The 24,328-nt window shown below is 42.5% G+C and overlaps 2 protein-coding genes across 15 annotated transcripts in view; both read left to right on the top strand.

Moving 5' to 3' along the window:
- The window catches only part of ADGRG2 (adhesion G protein-coupled receptor G2), a 144,515-nt gene extending 142,147 nt beyond the window's left edge, over window positions 1–2,368 (top strand). For 9 of the 10 annotated variants that reach the window (XM_068532813.1, XM_068532818.1, XM_068532822.1 and 6 more), the window contains one exon: window positions 618–2,368. In XM_068532813.1, coding sequence (XP_068388914.1) covers window positions 618–802 — 185 coding nt within the window. In that variant the 3' untranslated portion in view covers window positions 803–2,368. The remainder of the gene's footprint in view (window positions 1–617) is intronic. The other variant, XM_068532820.1, reaches the window with a different exon arrangement.
- Window positions 2,369–6,592: 4,224 nt separating this feature from the next.
- The window catches only part of PHKA2 (phosphorylase kinase regulatory subunit alpha 2), an 83,909-nt gene continuing 66,173 nt past the window's right edge, over window positions 6,593–24,328 (top strand). For 2 of the 5 annotated variants that reach the window (XM_068532406.1, XM_068532404.1), the window contains exon 1: window positions 6,622–7,354. In XM_068532406.1, the coding sequence (XP_068388507.1) occupies window positions 7,277–7,354 (78 nt within the window). In that variant the 5' untranslated portion in view covers window positions 6,622–7,276. Of the gene's footprint in view, window positions 7,355–24,328 lie in introns of all 5 variants that reach the window. The other 3 variants (XM_068532405.1, XM_068532409.1, XM_068532408.1) reach the window with 3 other exon arrangements.

Here is a 24,328-nt window from a genome sequence, read left to right as displayed (position 1 = left end):
GCCTGCCTGGGGTTGGGGAGGCCCACCTGCTCCCTGGCCTGGACTCTGAGGTTGGACCCTGTTGTTTCCTCCTGGGAATCAGTCTTATCCTGATTTAGTCAGAGGGGCTGGTTTAGTGTATGAGAGATGATTTGTTTTCTTGCCAGGACTGTTGTCACTCTGGGTTTCTCTGGTACAAAGTTTTACTTTATAGGAATCTTAGGGAACCGAGAACCTTGTGAGGGATCTCTGTTAACCTTTGGGAGAGACCAGAATATTACCTTAAGTTATATTACACATACGCTACTACTTGAAGGCAATATATGTTCAACCAGAGTTAGGAAATGGGCCTTTTAAAATCAAAAACATTGCTTTGCTTCATATTTTGACCGTTTCATTTTAAAAAAGCTGCCGTAGAGAGCTGGTTTCTGAATCATTCTCCAATTTGTTTTGCCTACTTTGAGTGGTCTTAGGAAAGGAATGAAAAGTAAATAAAATATGACAATATATCAGACCTATTTTTTTTAAAAAAAGACATGCTCTACATGTGCATACTTAAGAATAAAGTGACGTTTGTTTATTTTGAAAATGCTTTCTGTGGATACTTCATGACGCTGATTTTGTTTTTCCTCATACAGCGAATGCTTCTACAGAGAAGAATGGTTTTTCTTTCAGCCTTCAGAATGGAGATGTGTGCCTCCATGATTTCACTGGAAAACAGCACATGTTTAATGAGAAAGAAGATTCCTGCAATGGTAAAAACCGTATCGCTCTAAGAAGGACTTCAAAGCGGGGAAGCTTACACTTTATTGAGCAAATGTGATTCCTTTTCCTAAAATCAAAGCATGTTGCTTGACAGTGTGAAAATGTCCAATCTTACTTTTTACACAATGTGAGTTGTATGAAAATCAACTAATTTTATACTCAGCAACTTCTGGAGGAGCATAAGCTAATTGAGGGCAATGGTTGCTATTGGAACAGGAAACCAAGACATTATACCATGGTTCTTAGACATTTGTGATTTGGTTTTTTATCCTTCATTTTAAAAGAAGACTGGTTTTAAACAACACACTAAGAATAAGACTCGTTTTTAAAAAAATCAAAGTAGTTCATTTCCAGCCCCAGTTAAAGATGCTAAGTTATCTTTGATAACATTATATAAAGCCACTGTTGACTTCAGCCTGTTGGTGAGTTTCGTTGTGCATGCCTTTGTTGTAAATAAGCTAAATTCTAGTGACCCACATGTCAAAAATCTTACTTCTACATTTTTGGTATTTATTTTCTACTGTGTAAATTTCTTTCTTTGTAGAATCACGGTTGTGTTGTTGTGTCTAATGTGATAATTCAGAAAATCCTTGCTGATTCAGTGAACTCTAAAGCTCCTTTTGGAGATTATATGGGATGTGAAATACAGGAACTTCACTGAAATCAAGAAATAATGACGCCAGCCAGACTGGAAAAATGTAAGCAGATAGTGCCACAGTTAGCTCATACAGTGCCTTGGAGTGAGTTAGAAAAAGGTGCCGCCACTGGGCAGACACAGCCCCATGGGCTCATGATTTGGCAAACAGAATGAGGGCCATATTTTAGCCCCACTCACCCTCTTGGGTGCACCGTTGTTCAGGGTACCACCTGTACAACCGTACATAGCATCCAATACTGACACACATCTCCTGACCTCTTCCCTAATCATCAGATTATGGAAGCTGCACCAAGATGTTTAGCTTAATACCTTGGTCACAGAGAGGGAAGGAACTGTAATCTAGACCATATGGTAGAAAAATCGTGAATGTGGAAGAGATACACACACTGCCACTTCTCAAATCCCCAGAGCCTTTCAGAAAAGGGGAGTAGAGTAGGATTACTTTTTAAAAGAGATGTACATTTAAAAAAATCGTATTGCTGTTCTTTAAAAAGCAACTGCATGGTACTTTGTTGATTGCTATGACTGGTACACTCTGGCCCAGCCAGAGCTATAATTATTTTTTTAAAAGAATTGTCTTGATGAGTGTATAGTGACAAGGGGGAGCAGCTATTGGGAACAGTGAACTATCCTGCAATGCTATTGTTTCCATATGTATCAAACCCTGATTGCTCCTAGTCATAGCGAGTCTATCTTGCTTCCTACCTACAACTGCTTGAGCAGTGCCTCAAGTATGTCCTTATTAGGAACATTTCAAAAACCTTTAGTTAGGTCTTTCACTAAGGTTCCCTTGCATATATTTCAAGTGAATGTTGTATCCCAGACTAACCACAGTAATAATGTAATACACTTCTGTGAGTGCTGATTTGTCTTTGCAATATTTCTTCTCCGATTTATTTAACTGTCTTGTATTTATACGTTAAAATTGACAAAAATGTTAAAATTGCCAAAATAAATTCGCAGTTAAGTCCTTTAAGTTTGAGAACTTTCACAAAAGGAAAACATTTGTGATCTCTTTCCCTGGTGGTGGAGCTTGGAAGCGGTAGGACCACCCTGATGAAGGCAACTCGACAGTAGCATCCTTTGGCAGACAGCAGGCACGCTGTGACCGTGAAGTCAGAGCAAGGATTGTCCTGCCTCCCGAGATTGCTTTCTGAGGTCTCTTTTTCATTTTCCTCTTGCTCTTTCAAGATTATCTCTTTAACGCACATTGCCATTGGCTCACACAAGCCCCAGATTTGGATCCCCTCCAAGTGTCTGCTTCCTCAGCATCAAACAGTAGGATTTCAAGAAGGTGAGGATCGGAATTGGGGTTTCTGGGGAGCTGATTAGCATATAGGAGCCACAAATGGGGAAAGCTGGCCTCAACTCTACAAGAGGTCTCTGAGCAATCTCTCCTTCCACGAAGCTCAGTTGCCTCAAAGATGTTGAGTACTAATTTGATGAGAGAGGTGGTGAGATACTCTAGATTTGGGGGTGAGATATCAGAAACCAAATCTCCCAAAGCATTATGTAAACAAAGTGTACACAAAAGGATACACAATGTCTGACAACCTTTAGGTCCTGCCTCCCACCCCTTATTTTTCCTACTGTGTTTTGTGTCTGGCTACAGTCCTTAAGCCAAATTCTCGTCTGTATTTTTACTTCAGACAGATAAGGGGCAGGACAGAGAGAATGTTCCTGAGAAGCATCCTCCTTTGGCTTTCAAATTGGTCCCACAATCTGAGACCCTACTGAAGGAGACAAAGGTGGTGGCAATATGAGGAGGCAAGGAGTATCACAACAGTGGCCAGTATTTGAATGAGTATTTTCACAGAACATTCGAGAATTTGTTTTGTTTCGTTTTGTTTTTTCCCCAAAACACTGCATTCATTAATCCCACAAAGTAACTCTGTTAAGTTCAATGAACAGCATCATGATTGTTCTCAGTAAAAAGGGTGAAATGTCTTCATTGGAGATACTGGATTGTGTCTAACGAGGTCACCTAGGAGGCAGGTTAGTTTGTTGAAGGTCATTTCCACAAAGAGCTAATTTCCTGAACAAGCAATTTATCAAATGGACTAGCGCGTTGTCACTTTGTCTCCATAAGAGCATTTTAAGGACTGTTGAGTTTGTCTCTGCTTCAGCTCCTAGCTACTGCGGTTGGAGTCTGAAGGACGGACAGGAGAAAGACAAGACTGAGTGGACATAAGAACATCGTCTCGAACGGGAAGAATTCTTAGCAGTATATCCTTTTTTCTTTTCGCCTCAGTCTGTAGGTACAGCATCAAAAAGTTGGGGTGGACAAAAAATTGAATACATTCTTCCAGAATGTGTTCTTTTAAATATATTTATAGGACTTCCCTGGTGGCGCAGTGGTTGAGAATCCGCCTGCCAATGCAGGGGACATGGGTTCGAGCCCTGGTCCGGGAAGATCCCACATGCCACGGAGCAACTAAGCCCATGCGCCACAACTACCGAGCCTACACTCCAGAGCCCGCGAGCCACAACTACTGAAGCCCAAGCGCCTAGAGCCCGTGCTCTGCAACAAGAGAAGCCACCACAATGAGAAGCCCGCGCACCGCAATGAAGAGTAGCCCCCACTCACCACAACTAGAGAAAGCCTGCGCGCAGTGACGAAGACCCAATGCAGTCCAAAATAAATAAATAAAAAAAAAATAAAATAAAATATTTATAGATATATACCTCGCTGTGAAGAAATCTTATGCTCCCTGGTGTTTCTCTCTTTATCTCTCAGTCTCAAACTAGCTGCAGGAAGCTGGAGCAGAGATACATTCAGCATTCTTTAAAATATTGTGATAAAAACCAAAATGATCTCCAGTCAACTAAAATTAAATTGTCAGAGAAATAATTTGGCAAATTGGCTATTTTCAGCAAATTGATTCAGAACGGACCCTCTCTTCTGTGTCAAAGATGGAGTGCTTTTCTTTAGAGTCAAAGACCTGAACCCTCCAAGAGAAACATTTGTTGGTTTCCACCTTGGATGCTGACATGTGGCTCCCTGGGAACTTCCTTGGCAGAAGCCCCCCATGGCAGGACAAGGGGCAGACCCTCTGGTTGGGGTCAGAGAAGTTATACATGGTGCTACCTCAGGGTCTGGTTTCAGGCTTTCATCTTTATAAAGCTCATGAATCAGCTTCAGAAACAACAGCATGCCCCATCACATTCCATATCTGATTCTTAACAAATATTTGAGAAATGACTCGGAGATGGGTTTCTATTGGGACATAACCAGAGAACAGCTTCATGGATATAGGGACCAAGATATGGAGGTTTTATATCTCAGGGACATAGAATTCTAAGATATGAGTCTGATTTTTATATAGCACAGCTTGTAGTCCAAAAAGAATCACTGAAATTTGCTTGGAGATTTAAAAGCTAAAAAGTAATAGCCTTCCTTCTTTTTGGTTTTATCCCTGAATTTCAAGCTTATTGAAAAATACAGCTTATATGATAATATACATTAAAGCATAGACCAAAGCCTAAGAATGTAGGCTGGCTGTACACCAAAAGGGGTATATGTGTGTAGCAGAATTTACAAAGAATGAGATCAAGAGACTGAAAATGTTTCTATCCTGGATGGAAATGTCAGGTAATATGTAAAGGTCATCAGTTATTTTCCCCCGTGGCTGCAAAATGGACTCTTGAGGAAGAACTCACTGTGAACAAAGGCAGTAATGAAAGGAAGCAATAATCCCAGCTTTTAGATACCGTATATGTGAGAGTTCTGTAAAAGTACATATTCACATTCCAAGAGATTTAATGGTGATAATGTCTAGTTTTATTTACCCCTAGACCATAGAAAATTTTGCATGGAGGCACATCATGTGGATTGCTGCATTATGTAAGAGCCAATAGTAAGAAAACAAAAAGTAAGTGAGATAGTGGGTTTGGTGCTTTAGTCGAGTGACACAGATTTATGTTATGGAATTTTGAAAATGAACTTAGTTAAGGATGATACATAGGGGACCCAGCTGAACATGACTTATTTTCTTTCATTCATTCATTCATTCAGTACTAATTGAGCTACAACTACATGCTCAACACTGTACCAGGCACGGTAGGAGATACCAAAACTGTTTCAATGAGTAACTTACAATCCAGTTAGAAAAACATGCCTCACGTGAAAACAATATGAGGCAGTACATTGTTGTCAAATGATGATGGAACCAGCTATGATTTATGAAGTACTTTTCTATGAGCCAGGCATGGTGCTAAGTGCTTTATATTCACCCTCTTGTTCAAAGTCACCCTAGGAGGTAGGTGCTATTATTATCCCCATTTTACAGATGAGAACATTGAATATCAAACAGCTAAAACATCCCAAAGCTCGCACCACTTGTAAATGGCAGAACTGGAATTTGAACTCAATTTGAACTGACTCCAAGACCTAAGTTCTTACTAAAGAAATTGTTATGGGAATTCAGAGAATGGGGAGGGCTAATAGAGAAGAGCCGAGCAGGCCCTTAAAGCAAAGACAGGCTTCAGATAGGCAAGGAGGAGGAGGAGGCCTACTGGGTCAAGCATACAGTAAATGCATGGAGACTAGCAAAGGGCTTGAGTTAAGGATATTAGCTGAGCTGTCCTCTGGAATTAATATGGGAGCAGATTTTGGTGGAAAATGAATAGTGGGCAGAAGATTGTAAAAACTGTGGGTAATGATCGGCCACGAGAAACTGTAATGCCGAGTTTCAAGTTGTAGGTCTGGAGATGGACTGCAGGCCAGGTCCGGTGAGCTTCTCCCAGGTGACTAGTGGCGAGGCCGCAGGCGCGGGGGTCAGCTGGGGGACCCTGCTCTGCCCCAGTCGCCCCCTCTCCTCTTCCCCCCGGGCCCCACTACTCTACTTCCGCTCGTGGGCGCGGGCAGAGCTACTATTATGGCCCGCGGAGGGGCGCCCAAGCAGCCGCAGTGGGCGGACCTATATCTCCCACCTCTGGTGAAGTTGGCAGCCCATCCCGGCGCCCTCCCCACGGCCGCTTGGGAAGGTAGCCTTGTCCCCCGCCCGGGGCCAGTCCTTTATCTCCCCAACTCCGAGCTTTTTGCCCCGCAGCGGCGGATCTAGGGGCGGGGCTAGAGGGCGGGGCCAGGGATGGGGTTGTAAGCTCATCTCAGGGCTGGGCGGGGCCGCCAGCGACAGAGCGTGTTAGGGGTGTTCTGGGCCTCAGGCCCGGCTCCGCGGATTCGGCTCCGCGCTGGGGGCGGGTCCGGGGGCGGGTCCGGGGCGTTCAGATGCCCGCGACGGAAGGACCTGTTTCAACAGCCCCCGCTGAGGTCGGCGGCCGGCGGGGAGGTAAGGGGCTCAGAGACGCGAACGTTCCCTCCCGGAGCCAAGTTCCCCGCTGTTCTCGCGGGCCACCTCGTTTTCCTTCCCCCACTGGCCGCGACTCGGAGGGTTCCGTTCCGCGGCGGGGGCGCGGCCGGGGACTGGGCTGCGAGTGGGCTGCGGCAGGCGGGTCGGATAGAGTTCGCGGCCCGCCCCGAGGCCGCCTCACGACAGCGCGAAGACAAAAAAGGCTCGGCGGGGGCGTCGTCGCCCCACGCCCGGAACTCAGTTCCCCACTTCTCCCGCGGGGCCGCCAGAGACCCGCGAGCGTCGGGAGCGCTACGGGCCTGGTCAAGGCGGGGCAGCCATAGCGCCAGCCCCTATCGCCGCCCCCGCGCCTTTCAGCAGTAAGAAACTCTAGTTGGCTTGCTTTCCAATCATAGTTTGGTTCTGTCATTTTAAATAGTCCCTACCTTGTAACGCCGGGCTCCATCTCGAGAACTGACCGAGGCTGTGAGTGCTTGGGAACCGGGCCCGCTCGGCGGCCGCAGCCCGGGCGTCCCACCTCCCTGCAGCAGGTCGGACGCCGAGGCCCCGGAGCAACGCGGAGATGAGGAGCAGGAGCAATTCCGGGGTCCGCTTAGACGGATACGCGCGGCTGGTGCAGCAAACAATCCTGTGTTACCAGGTAAGAAGGGACCACCCCGAACTGCCATCTCGAGGCACTTATTCTCCTACCCAGTCCCCTCTCGTGTCCTGAGACTTTGCAGTTAAGAGGTTTCCTCTTTAAATCCAGTCCTTGCTGGCCGATGGTTTCTCCCCACCCCCATTCCCACCCCGTCCACTTTACGAGCCAGGGGACCTAAGGGCTGTGCGGCTACACTTCACAGGATTCTTTGACCACTGTTTGGGATCGAAGATAGAAGGAGCCCCCTGGGTGCCCTGGGTACAAAATGCGTCTTTCTGCATTGACTCTGCGTCTTTTGGATGGAAGGAGGTGTGTGTAGGTTGGACAGAGCACACTGAATGAGGATGGTGAGCTCTGGACTGCGAGGACAGTAGATAGGACTGAAGAAACTCCTGAGGTGTGAATCCCACTCCGGCCTGTGTGGCGACTGCTGCTATTCTGCCCTTGAATTATCTTGTTAGAGACCCACCTGTGAGGGTCTTAGGGCTTACTCTGGTTGCTATTTTACAGATGAGAAAACTGCAGGCCAGAAAGGTTACTGCAGGTAGCAGGTCTTCTCCCAAGTTGGAGGGGATCTTCGAAGCTGCCCATGTGGTCTGAGGTATGGAATGTCTCCTGTTTTGTATTACCCGGCTAAAGTTATATCTGGGCCCATCATGTAAGACCACTGGACTATTTTTATTCCTAATGAAGACAACAGCTATGTTGTTTGCCCTCAATCAACAGCAATTATTTATAGGACCTCCATGTCAGAGAAGGAAGTGGCCTTCCAGGGTAGAGGCCTGGCCTTCAAGTTGGGAGCCATGGTCACTCCCAAGCCACTGACCCTTTTCCCTATAGCCAATTTCACAGCTTTGTTTCTTCATTCAGGAAATATTTATGGTGTACCTGTTATGTGCAAGGCACTCTGTCAGGTGCTGGGCCTACAAAGAAGAATAAATACTTGTAGTGCAGTGAGATTTATGCGTAGGGAATAGGTCCAGAGTCCGTTGTCTGAAACTCCTGGGGTCAGATGTGGTTTGCAAGTCAGCAATGTTTGGATTTTAGGAAGGTAATATATATATATATTCTCTAGTAACTGCAGTGAAGTCTAGGCAGCACCCTTAATCAAACACATTATTATTTTCCACATTGGAGTAAGAAGATTCACACTGAGTAGGAAAAGTAAAGACTGAAAGTAGTTTCACATCAGTTCAGGTCACCTTTTGCCACCAAACGAGCTTGCTGCAAAATTATGAAAACACTTTAAATTTTCAGAGCATATTGGCTTTTGAAATTGCACATGAAGGACTGTGGTTCTTATTTTGGGAGCTTAGCCCAGTTTGGGAAGCAGGGAGGAGTCCTGGAAGAGACGATGTTCAAGCTAAGAACTGAAGAAGAAGTAGGCAGGCAAATGAGGGTGATTTTTTTTTTTTTTGCCTTCCTCTTTGGAATATATTATAATTACTTCTACAAAGTGTTTTAAAAATCCAAGTTGAAAATCCTTGCCCTTCATTACTGTGATGGAAGGGGCTTTAAGGAGAACTGATCAAGCTTGGTTCTTGTGTCACACCTGGGTTTGAATCTCTAGCTCCTCCTTCAACTACAGGTGTAACCATTTCCCAGCCTTTCTGAGTCTATGCCCTTATCTGTAAAATGGGGATATAAACACCTGTGATTACTGCCCAGTATGTTGCCTGCCTCCCCCCCCCGCCAGTAGGCAGTTAGCAAATAGTGAATGCTGTTGGTGGTGGTATGATTTTGATATAGGCCACACATATCCAGGCCACAAGTCCTCACCTCACCACCCTGGCCCAGGATGCTCTTTTTCCTGAAGGCCTTGATACAGCTACTAATTGATTTCTGGTCTTTGAACATAATTATGTCTCCGCATGGATTCTGTGAGATCCTTAAGCACAGAGACCTCATCAGTTTCATTCCTTTTGCATCAAGCAGTGCTCCAGGCACATGAAAAGTACCCTTAAGTCCTTGTTGATAAAATATGTTCTGCAGGCTCTGAGCCATCCTAATGACCCAGCTATTGATCCAAGCTTACCTTCCCTCAGGAGCAAAAGAACTGTCTTCCCATGAAAGCAAGTCTGCAGCATTGGACTTTCCTCTCCAACATTTTAATGATTAAAAAAAAGTTGTCTGAGCCTTTAGTTGTATTTATTTCGGGGGTAGTTGGTGAGAAGCCCTCATGTTTGCCCTGTTTTCCCCTTCCTGACTGCATAGTCAAGCTTTTCTGGTTAACCAGAACACTCCAAGTACGGTTCTGTTGGAAAATCCCGTGAGTCTGCACATGCAGAATCACTCCTTCCCACTTTCCCCCACCTCGCACCCATCCCGCCCCAACAGCTAGTTTTCACAGTCGTAGAGCCCTAACCCATTTAGGGCCTGGTCATCTTTTCTGAGCGATCTTAGGCAGGTCACCTATCCACTGTGTAAGAATGAATGAGCAATTTTATGTTATGCATATTTTACCACAATAAAAAATGAATGAGCTGGACTCTGAATGAGTGGTTTCTAAAGTTTATACTGTATTTCCCGTCTCCTGTAGATAGGTGCAGATGTTTATGAGGCAGTTTTCATTGTCAGCTGGTACAAGGCTGACCTGTTTCTGATTTGTTGTTGTTTTTTTTAAAGTATAGTTGATTTACCATATTAGTTTCAGGTATATAACTTGGTGATTCAATAGTTTTATAGATTATATTCCATTGAAAGTTATTATAAAATAAGGGCTGTATTTCCCTGTGCTGTACAATATATCCTTGTAGCTTCTTGATTTTATATATAGTAGTTTGTACCTCTTAGTCCCCTACCCCTATCTTGTCCCTCCCCCCTTCCCTCTCCCCACTGGTAATCACTAATTTATTCTCCATATCTGTGAGTCCATTTCTGTTTTATTTGTTTGCTTTATTTTTTAGATTCCACATATAAGTGATAAAACACAGTATTTGTCTTTCTCTGTCTGACTTATTTCACTAAGCCTAATACCCTCTAGGTCCATCCATGTTGTTGCAAATGGCAGAATTTCATTCTTTTTTGTGGTCGAGTAGTATTCCATTGTATATATACACCACATCTTCTTTATCCATTCATCTGTTGATGGACATTTAGGTTGCTTCCATATCTTGGCTATTGTAAGTAATGCTGCTATGGACATTGGGGTGCATGTATCTTTTCAAATTAGTGTTTTTGTTTTCTTTGGATATATACCCAGGAGTGGAATTGCTGGATCATATGGTAGTTCTGATTTTAGTTTTTTGAGGTCCATACTCTTTTCTGTAGTGGCCGCACCAATTTACATTCCAACCAACAGTGTGCTAGGGTTCCCTTTTCTCCACATCCTCACCAACATGTTATTTGTGCTCTTTTTGGTAGCCATTCGGACAGGTGTGAGGTGGTATCTCATTGTGGTTTTGATTTGCATTTCTCTGATGATTAGTGATGTTGAGCTTTTTAAGCTGAGATCAACTTACATTGATTTCACTTGTTAGAAATCATTCAGTGTTAAATATATCAAACTCATAATTATTCATTTGTTAGAGGCAATACTTTGTTCATATCAGCTAGCATCTCAACTACTTCCTTTTCCTGTGTCTGTGAAAGACAATTTTTTCCATTAGTCATTTGCCAAATGTACTTACTGCTAAATAATAAAGATTGACAAAACCAAAAGCCAGTTTTTTAAAAAGACTAATAAAAAAGCAATCACAATAGATGTAAAATTTTAAATTAACCAGATAATGGAAATTAATTTTTAAAAAATTTTAAAGATATATGTGATTTATAAGAGACAAAGCTAAAACAGAGGATACCAAAAGGTTGAAAGTAATCAGACAAGATATACTAGGCAAATGCTAACCAAAAATAAGTTGGTGTAATTATATTGATACTAACATCAGGCAGATAAGCTTTTGAAATTTAAAAGAATTCTACTATTAGGGATTAAGAAATGTTATTACTAGATGATAAAAGGATAATTCACCAAAAAAAATAGAGCAATTTTAAACCCACAGAATACTAACAACATAGCTTCAAAATGTATAAAGCAAAACTTGACCTAATTGTTAACAAATCCATAACCATAGTGGGAGTTTTTAAATAGCCTTCTCTCAGATACTAATAAAGCAGAGAAATAATTAGGACATAGAAAATTTGAACACTTCCATAGGAAACAAACTTGATCAAGTATACATACGTAGAATTCTGTGCCCAACCAGTAGAAAATACTTATTTGTTTCAACCTTGCAAAGTATATTTTTCAAAAATTGATGACAAATTAGGGTATAAAGGAAACCTCAAAAAATACTGAAGAATCAACTTTATGCATACCACATTTTTTGACCAAAATGCAAGAAAATTAGAGAGCAATAAACAATGACTGCTAAAGCCACCCCCCCCCCAAATATGTTTGGAATCCTACTAAATATATATATCTAAATATATTTAAACAGATAATGGATATGTATGTCATGAATATATGCATATATATATATATATGTACACACACGATGTCATGGATCTAAAAAGAAATTATAATGGAAATTATGAAATATTTAGAACTGAATAAAAACAAAGGCATTCCAAATACCAATTTATGGAATATAGCTAAAGTGGGATGTGAAGAGAAGTTTATATCCTGAAATGTATATATTAGAAAAGAAGAAAGATTTACAAATTAATGAACTCAAGTTGAGAAAAGGACAACAGAGTGTACCCAAGGAAATAGATGAAAGGAAATAATAAAGACAAGACCAACAATTAATGTAATATAAAACAAGTAATAAAGATTGACAAAATCAGAAGCTAGTTTTTTAAAAAGACTAATAAAAAGGCAAACTTCTATCAGGGTTGTTGATGGAGGGATGGGAAAAGGGACAAATAATATTAGGAGAAAATGGAAAAATACTATGAACAATTTTGGGCAGTAAATTTGAAAACGTAAATGACAGTTTTCTAGATAAATGTTACCAATGTAAAGCAAGAAAAAATTATATCCTAATTAGGCTATAACCATTAAAGAAAATTGAATGAGTGAAAAAAAATCCTAGTCCAAGATGAGTTTATAGACTAGGACCAAGGAACATTTAGAGGTTTATTTATTCATTCATCTTTGAAGGCTAAGGAATTTGGCTCTTATTCTGAGTGGGAAGGGAAGCCATGAGAGGACTTTGAGCAGATGAGTGGCATCATCTGAATGATATTTGAAAAGAATCACTCCCCCGGCTGCATGGAATATAAGGTGTCAAGATGCAAAACAGGGTGACCAGTTAGGAAGCTGGAGCATGATGGCTCAGACAAGGGTGGTTGTAGTGGAGACAGATAGGAATGGTTGAGTTTGGGGAAAATTTCAGAGATAGAGACAAGTTTTACTGGTGGATTGAGTGTATGACGTATGGAAAAACGAAAAGTCAAGAATGACTCCAAGAATTTTGGCTTGAGCAACTGGTAGGATGGAATTGCCTTTTACTGAGATGGGGAAGATTGTGGAGGAGCAAGCTTCTGGGGGAAGATAAGGAGTTTTATTAATTTCGAGGTGCCCATTAGACATCCAAGTGGAAATGGTAAATAGGCAGTTGAATATATGAGTCTAGAAGTCAGGGGAGAGGTTAGGACTGGAGATGAAAATCTTGGAGCTGTTGGTACACATATATGTAATGAAAGATAATGAGACTGGATGAGATCACAGGAGTGAGTTAAACAGAGAAGAGATGACATTTAAAGAGGAGCTTTCCAAAAATGGAGAGCTCCGGAAGATGAGGAGGAACCACCAAGGGAGACTGAGAAACAGCAGATGAGGAAGTAGGAAAACCAGCCAAAGGTGGTTGTCATCCTAGAAGCCAAGTGAGGAAAGTGATTCAAGGAGGAGTATCAGATGGGGGAAAGACTAATAATGGGTCAAAGACAAGTAGCAACAAGACTGAGAAGTGACCATTAGATTTAGCAGTGTGGAAGTTGTTGGTGATCTTGTCATGCAGTTTATGTGAGTATTAGAGGCAGAAATTGGTTGAGGTGAGCTCAAGAGAGAAGGGAAGAACAAGAGCTAAAGATTGCGTTGAAACGATTCTTTTGAAGAGTCTGCTGTAAAGGAGAGCAGTGGTTGGGTGGAGATGTGAGCTTGAGAGGGGTTTATGTGAGAAATTATATATCTGGTAGAAATGATCCAGTAGATAGGGAAAAACTGATAATGCAAGAGTGAGAGTGGGAATTACTGGAGCAGAGATAGTTTATCCATCAAAACAAGAGGGAAGGCAGGGTACGCGGGCTCAGTGTTCTCTTTTGATTGTTTCTACTTTCTCAGTGAAACACAAGGCACCGTCATTAGCCGAGAGTGAAGTTGGAGAGGAGTTGGAGAGGAGTTATCAGAGGTTTGAGGAGAGGGGAGAGGGGAGAAGGTTTGAAATGGTCCTTTAGGAGAAGAAGGGAATGGATGGTCCAGGGATTTCTAGTATGATTGTTGGACAGCATTAAGGGTCATTAATGTCAAGCAAGTTCAACCAGTATGGCTGTGTGTTTTTTTCCAGCTGCGCAGGTGCACCCCCAGCGGTAGGCAAAGAGTCAGATTTAACCAGAGCTCGGGTTTTTGCATGGTGACTACAATGGAGTGAGAGAGGGGCGAGAGATTAACAGATAACCCCTATCTTAAATAAACTGTTTCAGATAAAAGATAAAGAGGGATAACTACCAACTCCTTTTATGTGGCTAATATCCCAAGATACCATAGTCAAACAAGACATAATGAGAAATATTACTTATGGAGGAAATTCACTTAGGAATATTGATGCAAAAATATAAAGTAAATTATTAATAAAATGAAGCCAGCAATGTATTAAAAATACAGCATAATCAAGTAAAGTTTATCTCAGTAACACAAGGAAATTTTCTTTAAGAAAATCTATTAATGTAACTTACCACATTAATAAAGGAGAAAAAGCCTTCAACTTTATCTGTAACATTTTATTTCTTTTTTAAAAAAGGAAGGCATTTGTACCGTTCCTTCATGGTGGAATGCTTTCATTTGTTGGATCTGAGTGATGGATATTGGTTATATTGTTCTCTCTGCTTTCCTATATGTTTGAGATTTTATTAAGTTGTAAAAATTAAGGCCATATTAATAAACATAGTCTAACCAGTAACCCAGGAGTAACCCAGGAGTCAGCTTGGGTTTCTTCTGTTCCCTCATGCTCCACCAAAAAGTGAGAGAATGTCCTAATGAATTAGATCACTAAAATCTCTCTGCGGTCCGCCCACTTCTGTCCCTGTCCACTGCCCCCACCCGAGTCCAGGCCACCATCATCTCGTGCCTGGACTGCCCCTCTAGCCTCCTGATTAGTTCCTTGCTTCCACTCTTGGCCCCTCCTCCCCAGCAGTAAGCAACCTTACATCAGGCACCAGACTACACTGCTCTCCTGCCTACAACTTGCCATGGCTTTCGTCACTCCTAGAATAAAATGCAGAGTTCTATCAAACTTTGCAGTCCAGCTGCAGCCTAGCTCACCAGCTTCTCACTCACCGTCAGTGGTGTGCTGGTAAATGCTTAACAGCTGGCTCAGCTGACTTGAAAACTTGGCTTCTTTGTCAAGAGCCATACCAGGAGGGAGAAAATGAGAGAAAACCACCCCCAATTTCTCATGCCCAACAGCAAACTCTTGATCTTTCCCAACAAATCTGTGTACCACCACCCATTCGGAGCCCCGAGTCCGCAACCCAGGCGTCCTTTTGGCCCCTTCTTTTTTCCTTTCCCACCTGTATCTGTTCCGTCACCAAGCTCTGCTGATTCAGTCTCCTGAACGGCTCTCGAATCCGTCTGCTGCTCCCGCTCCGCTCTGCCGTCAACTCCCTCCTTGTCTAAGCTGCCAGCCTTGCCAGTCTCTACCCCGGTACTAGCTTCCCAGCCTGTTTTCTCTCTGCAGCCACTCTCAGTCCCCTCCCGGTATTTCTCCTGACTGCAGCCAAAGTGGTCTTCTCCAAAGCAGGTATGCCCTCCTGCCGCACCCTCACTCTGGGTAACATCTTAACCTCCCTTCCACCCCGGCTCCACCGGGGAAGCCCTCCCTCCCCTCCCTCCTTGATGCCCTCACAGCGTGACACACATCCCCTTTGCTGCGCTTAACCGAGTTGGAATTTTACATCTATTTGTGTGACTTAAGATGAATGAATTCCCACTAGGCTGTAAAGTCTGCTGCACAGGACCAAGGATTTCTTTTTAATTACCATTTTGTCCTTAGCACTTAGTGCCTGGCAGTTGTAGAGATTTTTAAAACAGTTATTGATTGAATGAATAAATGAATGAAATAAAATGCTTAAACCACGTAGTCTGTGTGCTGTAGTATGTGCAGTTAATAAATGACCACTGCTCTTATTATTATTATTCATCAGACCTCTACCATACAACCATCATTTGGGGGTTCTTAGAACCTAATTGTATTTCCATAAAAAGAGACTGGGCCAAAGTTGCTGCAACCTATCTGTCCGTTGTCCTTAGTTCAGTTTAATCTAGCAGGAATTTATTTAATAGTCACGATGGGAATGAGAACAGTTGTGGACCAGGGCATGCACAAGCATTCCGGGCAGCACTGAGTCCAAGAAGGGCAGAAATGACATTTTTCATCCATAGTCAGACAGGGACTGTCTGACAGATGGTTGTCTGGTCTGTGTGTCGATGATTCGAGAAAGAGAGCACTTGATAGATAACCTAGTATCAACCCCAGCCCTGCCTTCTGCCATCTCCCACTTCAGTTCTTTTTAGGTGCAGCCAGGAGGGGGGCTTTTGCTGTGCTCTTTTCAGGACGGCCTTTAAATATTTTTAGTGCCAGATAAAAACATTAGAGTAATTCAATGAAAAAAGTCCTTGAATCTTCCATTTACAAATAAAGGACCATAATAGACCCATACGAGGGAGAGATTTAGAATTGTTTCAAGTTTTGCAGGGATCCAAAAGATCATCTAGTCAGATCACCTAATCTCCTTTTACAGTTGAAGAATTCCAGCCAAGGGAGTTGAGGGGACCTTTTTCAAGGTCATCCTTTTGGTGAGCTGACAGCCCCGTGATAAGTGCTCCGTCTTGTTGGAAACAGGCCAAAGAGTAGAGATAAATACTTTAGACATACCAGATTGCTGTGAAATAAAGTTACATTCACTAATAGAGTGAAGTAAATATCACATCTGCCTCATAATATGTAGGGAGAACATAATGTTCATAAAATACATTTAGAGAAGTGTTCCTTGATCAAATGGGTTACAGACCCATTTGAGAATTTGATGATGGCTGAATATCTTATCTTCTCCTGGGAAGAATCCTCCATAAAAGTTCCAGGAGTCTAAGGACCTCCAGCTCCCTGCCCCCACAAAGCCCATCTATGGACTCCCGGAGAGCCCAGAGGCAGAGTGACGTGTGTGATGCCACCATGCTCTGAACCCAAACCTAATGGAATAGTCATTGAAAATATCGAATGGTGACATTTGCAATTTTCCTGTTCAGGTGAAAGGTTACTAGTGTGGCACCCAGTAATCCCTTGATACCTCGGACTTCAGGTGTGGCCAGGAGGATTCTGACAGCCCTACTGAGTTTGAGTGTGTTCTGTAAGTTTCCACAACACCAGGCTAAGGACTGATACCTCAAGCTAAGGAATTGGCAAGAGAGTCAAAGAATTAAAATCTCCTAAAAGAGTGGTAAAGTCATTTGCACATTTGATTGTAGCTAAGGGGCCCAGAATGGTTTCTGTGAATTTTGAAAGTTTTAAGATGAGCATTGGGATCTGGAACCAAGCTAGAACAAAGCTAAAATGAAGTGGATGCCTGCAGCGCTTGGCTTCCGACCCAGTTTGTTTCCCTGTAAGCCATCATTCAGTCGTATGAGATGATACAAATGCGTCGGCCCAGGACAGCTTGCAGCTTGTGCTTCATTTGTAAACCCAGAGGGGGAAATCTAATCGGCAACAATTTAGAAAAAGACATCATTTGAAAGTGAAAATTGCACACCTGTGATCTCCTTAGGTAAAGCATGAGGCTGCTGCATGTTAGAGCTTAAATTTTCAACATTATTCTCTGAAAGCCTGAGGTTTACATATCAAATTATGCAAAACCTATCTTTTAAACTAATGGAAAAGGGGCTTCCCTGGTGGTGCAGTGGTTAAGAATCCGCCTGCCAATGCAGGGGACATGGGTTCGAGCCCTGGTCCGGGAAGATCCCACATGCCGCGGAGCAACTAAGCCCGTGAGCCACAAATACTGAGCCTGCGCTCTAGAGCCCGCGAGCCACAACTACTGAAGCCCGTGCGCCACAACTACTGAGCCTGCGCTCTAGAGCCTGCGATCCACAACTACTGAAGCCCGTGCGCCTAGAGCCCGTGCTCTGCAACAAAAGAAGCCACCGCAATGAGAAGCCCGTGCACCGCAACAAAGAGTAGCCCCCGCTCACCGCAACTAGAGAAAGCCCACGTGCAGCAATGAAGACCCAACGCAGCTAAAAATAAATAAATAAAATAAATTTATTAAAAAGTAAATAATAAATAAACAATGGAAAAAAGAAAGGTTACTCACACAACCAGTAGTCTCAATTACAGATGCAGTCATTTTAAAACCAATGCTACTGTAATTCCCACTTTATTTAATTATTTATTTTTTTAATCAGTCATCAATTTTATACACATCAGTGTATACATGTCAATCCCAATCGCCCAATCCAGCACACCACCATCCCCACCCCACCGTGGTTTTTCCCCCCTTGGTGTCCATACGTTTGTTCTCTACATCTGTGTCTCAACTTCTGCCCTGCAAACCGGTTCATCTGTACCATTTTTCTAGGTTCCAGGTACATGCGTTAATATACGATATTTGTTTTTCTCTTTCTGACTTACTTCACTCTGTATGACAGTCTCTAGATCCATCCACGTCTCAACAAATGACTCAATTTCGTTCCTTTTTATGGCTGAGTAATATTCCATTGTATATATGTACCACAACTTCTTTATCCATTCATCTGTCGATGGGCATTTAGGTTGCTTCCATGACCTGGCTATTGTAAATAGTGCTGCAATGAACATTGGGGTGCGTGTGTCTTTTTGAATTATGGTTTTCTCAGGGTATATGCCCAGTAGTGGGATTGCTGGGTCATATGGTAATTCTATTTTTAGTTCTTTAAGGAACCTCCATACTGTTCTCCAGAGTGGCTGTATCAATTTACACTCCCACCAACAGTGCAAGAGCGTTCCCTTTTCTCCACACCCTCTCCAGCATTTGTTGTTTGTAGATTTTCTGATGCTGCCCATTCTAACTGGTGTGAGGTGATACCTCATTGTAGTTTTGATTTGCATTTCTCTAATAATTAGTGATGTTGAGCAGCTTTTCATGTGCTTCTTGGCCATCTGTATGTCTTCTTTGGAGAAATGTCTATTTAGGTCTTCTGCCCATTTTTGGATAGGGTTGTTTGTTTCTTTAATTTTGAGCTGCATGAGCTGTTTATATATTTTGGAGATTAATCCTTTGTTTGTTGATTCATTTGCAAATATTTTTTCCCATTCTGAGGGTTGTCTTTTCGTCTTGTTTATGGTTTCCTTTGCTGTGCAAAAGCTTTGAAGTTTCATTAGGTCCCATTTCTTTATTTTTGTTTTTATTTCCATTACTGTAGGAGGTGGATCAAAAAAGATCTTGCTAAAAAAAAAAAAAAAATGATCTTGCTGTGATTTATGTCAAAGAGTGTTTCTTCCTATGTTTTCCTCTAAGAGTTTTATAGTGTCCGGTCTTACATTTAGGTCTTGAATCCATTTTGAGTTTATTTTTGTGTATGGTGTTAGGGAGTGTTCTAAGTTCATTCTTTTACATGTAGCTGTCCAGTTTTCCCAGCACCACTTATTGAAGAGACTGTCTTTTCTCCATTGTATATCCTTGCCTCCTTTGTCATAGATTAGTTGACCATAGGTGTGTGCGTTTACCTCTGGGCTTTCTATCTTGTTCCATTGATCTATGTTTCTGTTTTTGTGCCAGTACCATATTGTCTTGATTACTGTAGCTGTAATTCCCACTTTAAAAAACCTCTCCCAAGTCCAAGGCATTGCCCTTCCCCATCTCCTTTAACATTTCAAACAGCAGTTGCTAGAACAAAATTCCCATACAACAAATGAATCTAACCAGTTTTCGGAGTTTTTGTAATAGAAATTCTCACATTCTATTTTTTGCTTTACCAGCCCGGGGGCGGTAGGGAACAGGGGCTGGGGGAGTAATCATGTATTTTCAACATTTATCTGAGTTTCTTTTGGGCATTTCATTTGAATAATTGAACAGTATATTCCTCCCTTGGAACTGAGCAAGGTGGTGGGATGCACTTAGCTATTCTTAATCCAAAGGAAAGAGGACCAAGGGTAGGAGTTAGCCGGAGACCTCTGACCTCTGTCCCTTGGAGCATAGGAAAGGGAGCTTCAGGAAGGCTTCATGGAGGAGGGAGCATGTGAAGGAGAGGCGTTTGCTGGAGGGCATTACAGGCGGGGAGAAGAGTGTGTGCACAGGCCCAGAAGTGCGAGAGCAGAGCATGTGCAGGAAATATTAATTTGGGTTTTCTAGGGGGCTAAGGAGGGAGCGACGGGTGATGAGGCTGGATGTGAGAGGAAGAGCCAGCACATGATGAGCCTTGTATGGCTACCCGAGGGACTTCAGTTCTATCTTGTAGGGTTGGAGAATTCTGAGCAGGGCAATGAAGTCTTGAGATTCTAGGTCTTCGGTGGCCTCCCTTTGTGGAGGATGGATTGGAAGGGAACCAGTACTAGAGGCAGAGAGATCAGTAAGGAGCTATTCCGATTTCCTTTTGGGACGGAGGGAGGAGAAGAAGGAATCTATCCTCTCTGTGCCGTTTTTGGTGGGTAGATGGCAGCATTCATCTGTGTGCCCTCCAGCTAGAAATTGAACTGCAAAATGTTAAATTAAGTAGTTTGGTGCTACCATCTAGCTTATGTATTTTGCCTTAATATTGCCTCAATCTCAGATTTCTTTAATAGCGTCAAATGTTTTTACGGTATCTAGTTCACCGTGACCAGTTAATAGGCATTTGTAGTTGTATTTGTCAGGATTCTTTCAGATGTAACTGACACAAACCCACCTCAAATGGCCTTTAAGCACAAAAGAGAATTTATTGCTCAAATAACTGAAAATCCCAAGGGATTGGGCTAGATTCAGGCATGGCTGGATTTAGGAGCTCAAATGATCAAGTATATCTCTTTGTATTACTTGGCCCTGTTTGACTCAGAGTGGGCTTTATTCTCTGGCAGGCTCATCTCAAGTGGTGGCAGAAGTGGTCCCTTGGCAGCTCCAGGTTATATTCTTTCAGATTGGTGCCCTCTGTAGATAGAAAGCTTTTCCTATAGTGCCGCCAGAGAAAGTCCTGACTGTGAATGGCTCTCAGTTGGTCCAGCTTGGGTCGTGTGCACATCCCTGAACTGTGCCTAGATTGGCCAGGCTGGGTCACACGTCCTTCCCTGCAGCTGTGGCTGTGGCCAGGGGGCAGGCAGTGATGGGGTCAACCCCGCCTCCCCTCCCCAGAACCACACTGAATCAGAGCAGGGGAAATTATAGGCCATTACCAGAAAAGGGGGGAACAGTTACTGGACAGGCAGAGGCAACAGTGGTTTCCATTAGAATGGGGATGAAGTAAAGTGCCCGAGGGGGCCCGACCCATGGTCTCCAGTCTGCTTCGAACCCTCCTTTTTATACAAAAGGAAACCAAGGGCCAGATAAGTTAAGTAATTTGCCCAAGATCGCATAGCTAATAAGTGGCAGAGCAGATTTGAACCCAGGTGTATCTTACACAGTGTAGGGTCTGTGGCCTTAAACACTGCATTATATACTATGCCTCCCTTTTGGAACGGCCTTCAGGGACCTTCTGCCCAAATAATACCAGAGACTGAGCTCACATTACCTACAACCCTGTCCATTCTATTTGGAAAATTCTAAATGTTAGGAAGCTCTTATGTTGAGTTGAAATCTGACTTGAGTAGCCAAAAAAATTGAATCCCTCTTTCAGAGGACAACCTTTCAGCAATTTGAAGATGCTAACTTGCTCTCCCTTAAACCTTCTCTAAACACCCTATTCTCCCTTCATGAGCTGTGGCTCTCAGCCTCTTCGTAGCCCTGATCAACCTCTGGGTATGTTCCAGGTAGGGAATATCCCTTTTCAAACATGGTGCTTGGCAGTGACAGTATGCCAGGTGTGCTCTGCCAGGCTGGCAGTTCAGTGAGATGCTCATTTCCCTTGTTCTGAAAACTCTACTTCCATTAACATAGCCTTGATTTTTTGGTATCCACTCACATGCTGTTCGTAGGTCGTTGTTAAAACTTGCAGGCAGTGTTGTATAGTTGAAATTTCTTGTACCTAAATACTGGGGCAAGATGTGGCTGGGTCACAGGGTAGCTGCTGGGATGGGGGAGTTGTGGGGGGTGATTTGCAAAAAAGAGAAGAGGTTCTGTTTAAAGAGTTGTTGGGGCCCTGGGAGTGGGAGTGTATGTGTAAAGGGAGCTGAGTCAACTCAAATGTGTGGGAGTGATTGCTACTAAAATTAGTTAAGCAGACATTTATCGAACACGTAAGCCCAATAAATAAATTCTTGTTGAATTCTATCTAGTTTTGTTTCAACCTGTTGTCTAAGTCCTTAAGTGTTCTGCTGTTCCGGGTCAGCATCCACTTTGCAGCCCTTACCTGCCCCTCCTCTCACATGCACACGCCCTCTCAGGAGCAGTGGATGCCACCTTTTCAACATCGCTGCTCTCTTCTGTTGTTAATCCTCCCCATCCCCTGATTGCTCTCAGTATCATCTTGGTATTGCCACCAACCAAGAAGATTTTATAAGTGTTGTTTCTTGAGCTTATATGACGAAGACTTGAGCTTTCATTATTTTTATTTTTCAGATTGATAATTTTAACATTGAATATATGTTTTTAAACTACACACCCACCACCCTAGGGAGCCATGTACACTGTCTTCTTCGGTCACCTTGTACCACTGTACCGTTACCCTCACTGAAATTCACCGCCCTAACTTCTGCCTCCTTAAACTTCACCTCTGTCCTTTGAGTTTACTGTTCTCTGTTTCACCCATCTCATCTCTCAATCTAGGGATAAGCCATTTCCTATGCTTGAAGCAACTCCCCTGTTTTACCCACTTTTCTACTTATAAAGCAAAAATTAGGATTTACCACCTGTTTGAATCATTCCCAAGATTCATGCTTCTTCAGAGTTTCCTAAAGAAAGACTACAGTTCTATGAATTTTAAAACATGTATAGAGTCATGTAACCACCACCATAATCAAAATACAAAGCAGTTCCTTCGATTAAAAAATCTCCCTCCTGCTACCTCTTTATAGTCACACATCCCACCCAACCCTAATCTCTAGAAACCGCTGATTTGTTCTCTGTCACTATAGTTTTGTTTTTTCAAGATTGTCATGTAAGTGGAATCATATGGTATGTAACCTTTGAGAGTGGCTTCTTTCACTTAGTATAATGCCCCCGAGATTCATCCAAGTCGTCGTATCGGTAGTTTGTTCTTTTTCATTGCCGAGTAGTATTCATTATATGGACATATCACAGTGTGTTTATCCATTCACCCGTTGAAGGAAATTTGAGTTATTTACAGTTTCTGGCAGTTATGGATCGAGCTGCTTTAAACATGCATGTAGAGGTTTGCATTTCTCTAGGGTAAATACCTAGGAGCAGGTTTGCTGGGTCATAGGGTAAATGTCTGTTCAACTTCATTAGAAGTCGCCAAACTCTTTTCTAGAATGGCAGCACTATTTTGCATTCCCACCAACAATGTATGAGGATCCAAGTGGCTCTATGCCCCTGTTAACACTTAGTATTGGCATTATTTTTTCTATACTTTAAATTTTTATTTATTTATTTACTTATTTATTGAAGTGTACTTGATTTACAGTGTTGTGTTTCTGGTGTACAGCAAAGTGACTCAGTTATATATATACATATTCTTTTTCATATTCTTTTCCATTATGGTTTATTACAGGATATTGAATATAGTTCCATGTGCTATACAATAGGACCTTGTTGTTTATCTATTATATATATAGTAGTTTGTATCTGCTAATTCCAAACTCCTAATTTATCCCTCCCCATCTCCTTTTCCCTCTGGTAACCATAAGTTTGTTTTCTATGTCTGTGAGTCTGTTTCTATTTTGTAAATAAGTTCATTTGTATAATATTTTAGATTCCACATGTAAGTGATATATGGTATTTGTCTTTCTCTTCTGACTTACTTCACTTAGTATGATAATCTCTAAGTCCATCCATGTTGCTGCAAATGGCATTATTTCATTCTTTTTTTATGGCAGAGTAGTATTCCATTGTCTGTGTACACACACACACACACACACACACACACACACACACACACACACACACACACACACACACACATATATCACCCATCTTCTTTATCCGTTCATCTATTGATGGACATTTAGGTTGCTTCCATGTCTTGGCTATTGTAAGTAGTGCTGCTGTGAACATTGGGGTGCATGTATCTTTTCAAATTACAGTTTTCTCCAGATATATGCCCAGGAGTGGGATTGCTGGATCACATGGTAGCTCTCTTTCTAGTTTTTTAAGGAACCTCCATATTGTTTTCCATAGTGGCTGTACCAGTTTACATTCCCACCAACAGTGTAGGACGGTTCCCTTTTCTCCATACCCTCGCCGGCATTTGTTATGTGTAGACTTTGATGATGGCCATTCTGACTGGTAAGAGGTGATACCTCATTGTAGTTTTGATTTATTTATTTTTTTAATTAATTTATTTTTGGCTGCGTTGGGTCTTCATTGCTGTGTTCAGGCGTTCTCTAGCTGCAGCGAGTAGGAGCTTCTCTTCGTGGCGGTGTGTGAGCTTGTTGCAGTGGCTTCTCTTGTTGCGAGCATGGGCTCTAGGCGTGCAGGCTTCAGTAGTTGTGGCACGTGGGCTCAGTAGTTGTGGCTCGCGGGCTCTAGAGCACAGGC

The sequence above is a fragment of the Eschrichtius robustus genome, chromosome X (genome assembly GCF_028021215.1).
Source record: "Eschrichtius robustus isolate mEscRob2 chromosome X, mEscRob2.pri, whole genome shotgun sequence".
Taxonomy (NCBI): Eukaryota; Metazoa; Chordata; class Mammalia; order Artiodactyla; family Eschrichtiidae; genus Eschrichtius; species Eschrichtius robustus.
This window is presented reverse-complemented; position numbering and strand designations above follow the sequence as displayed.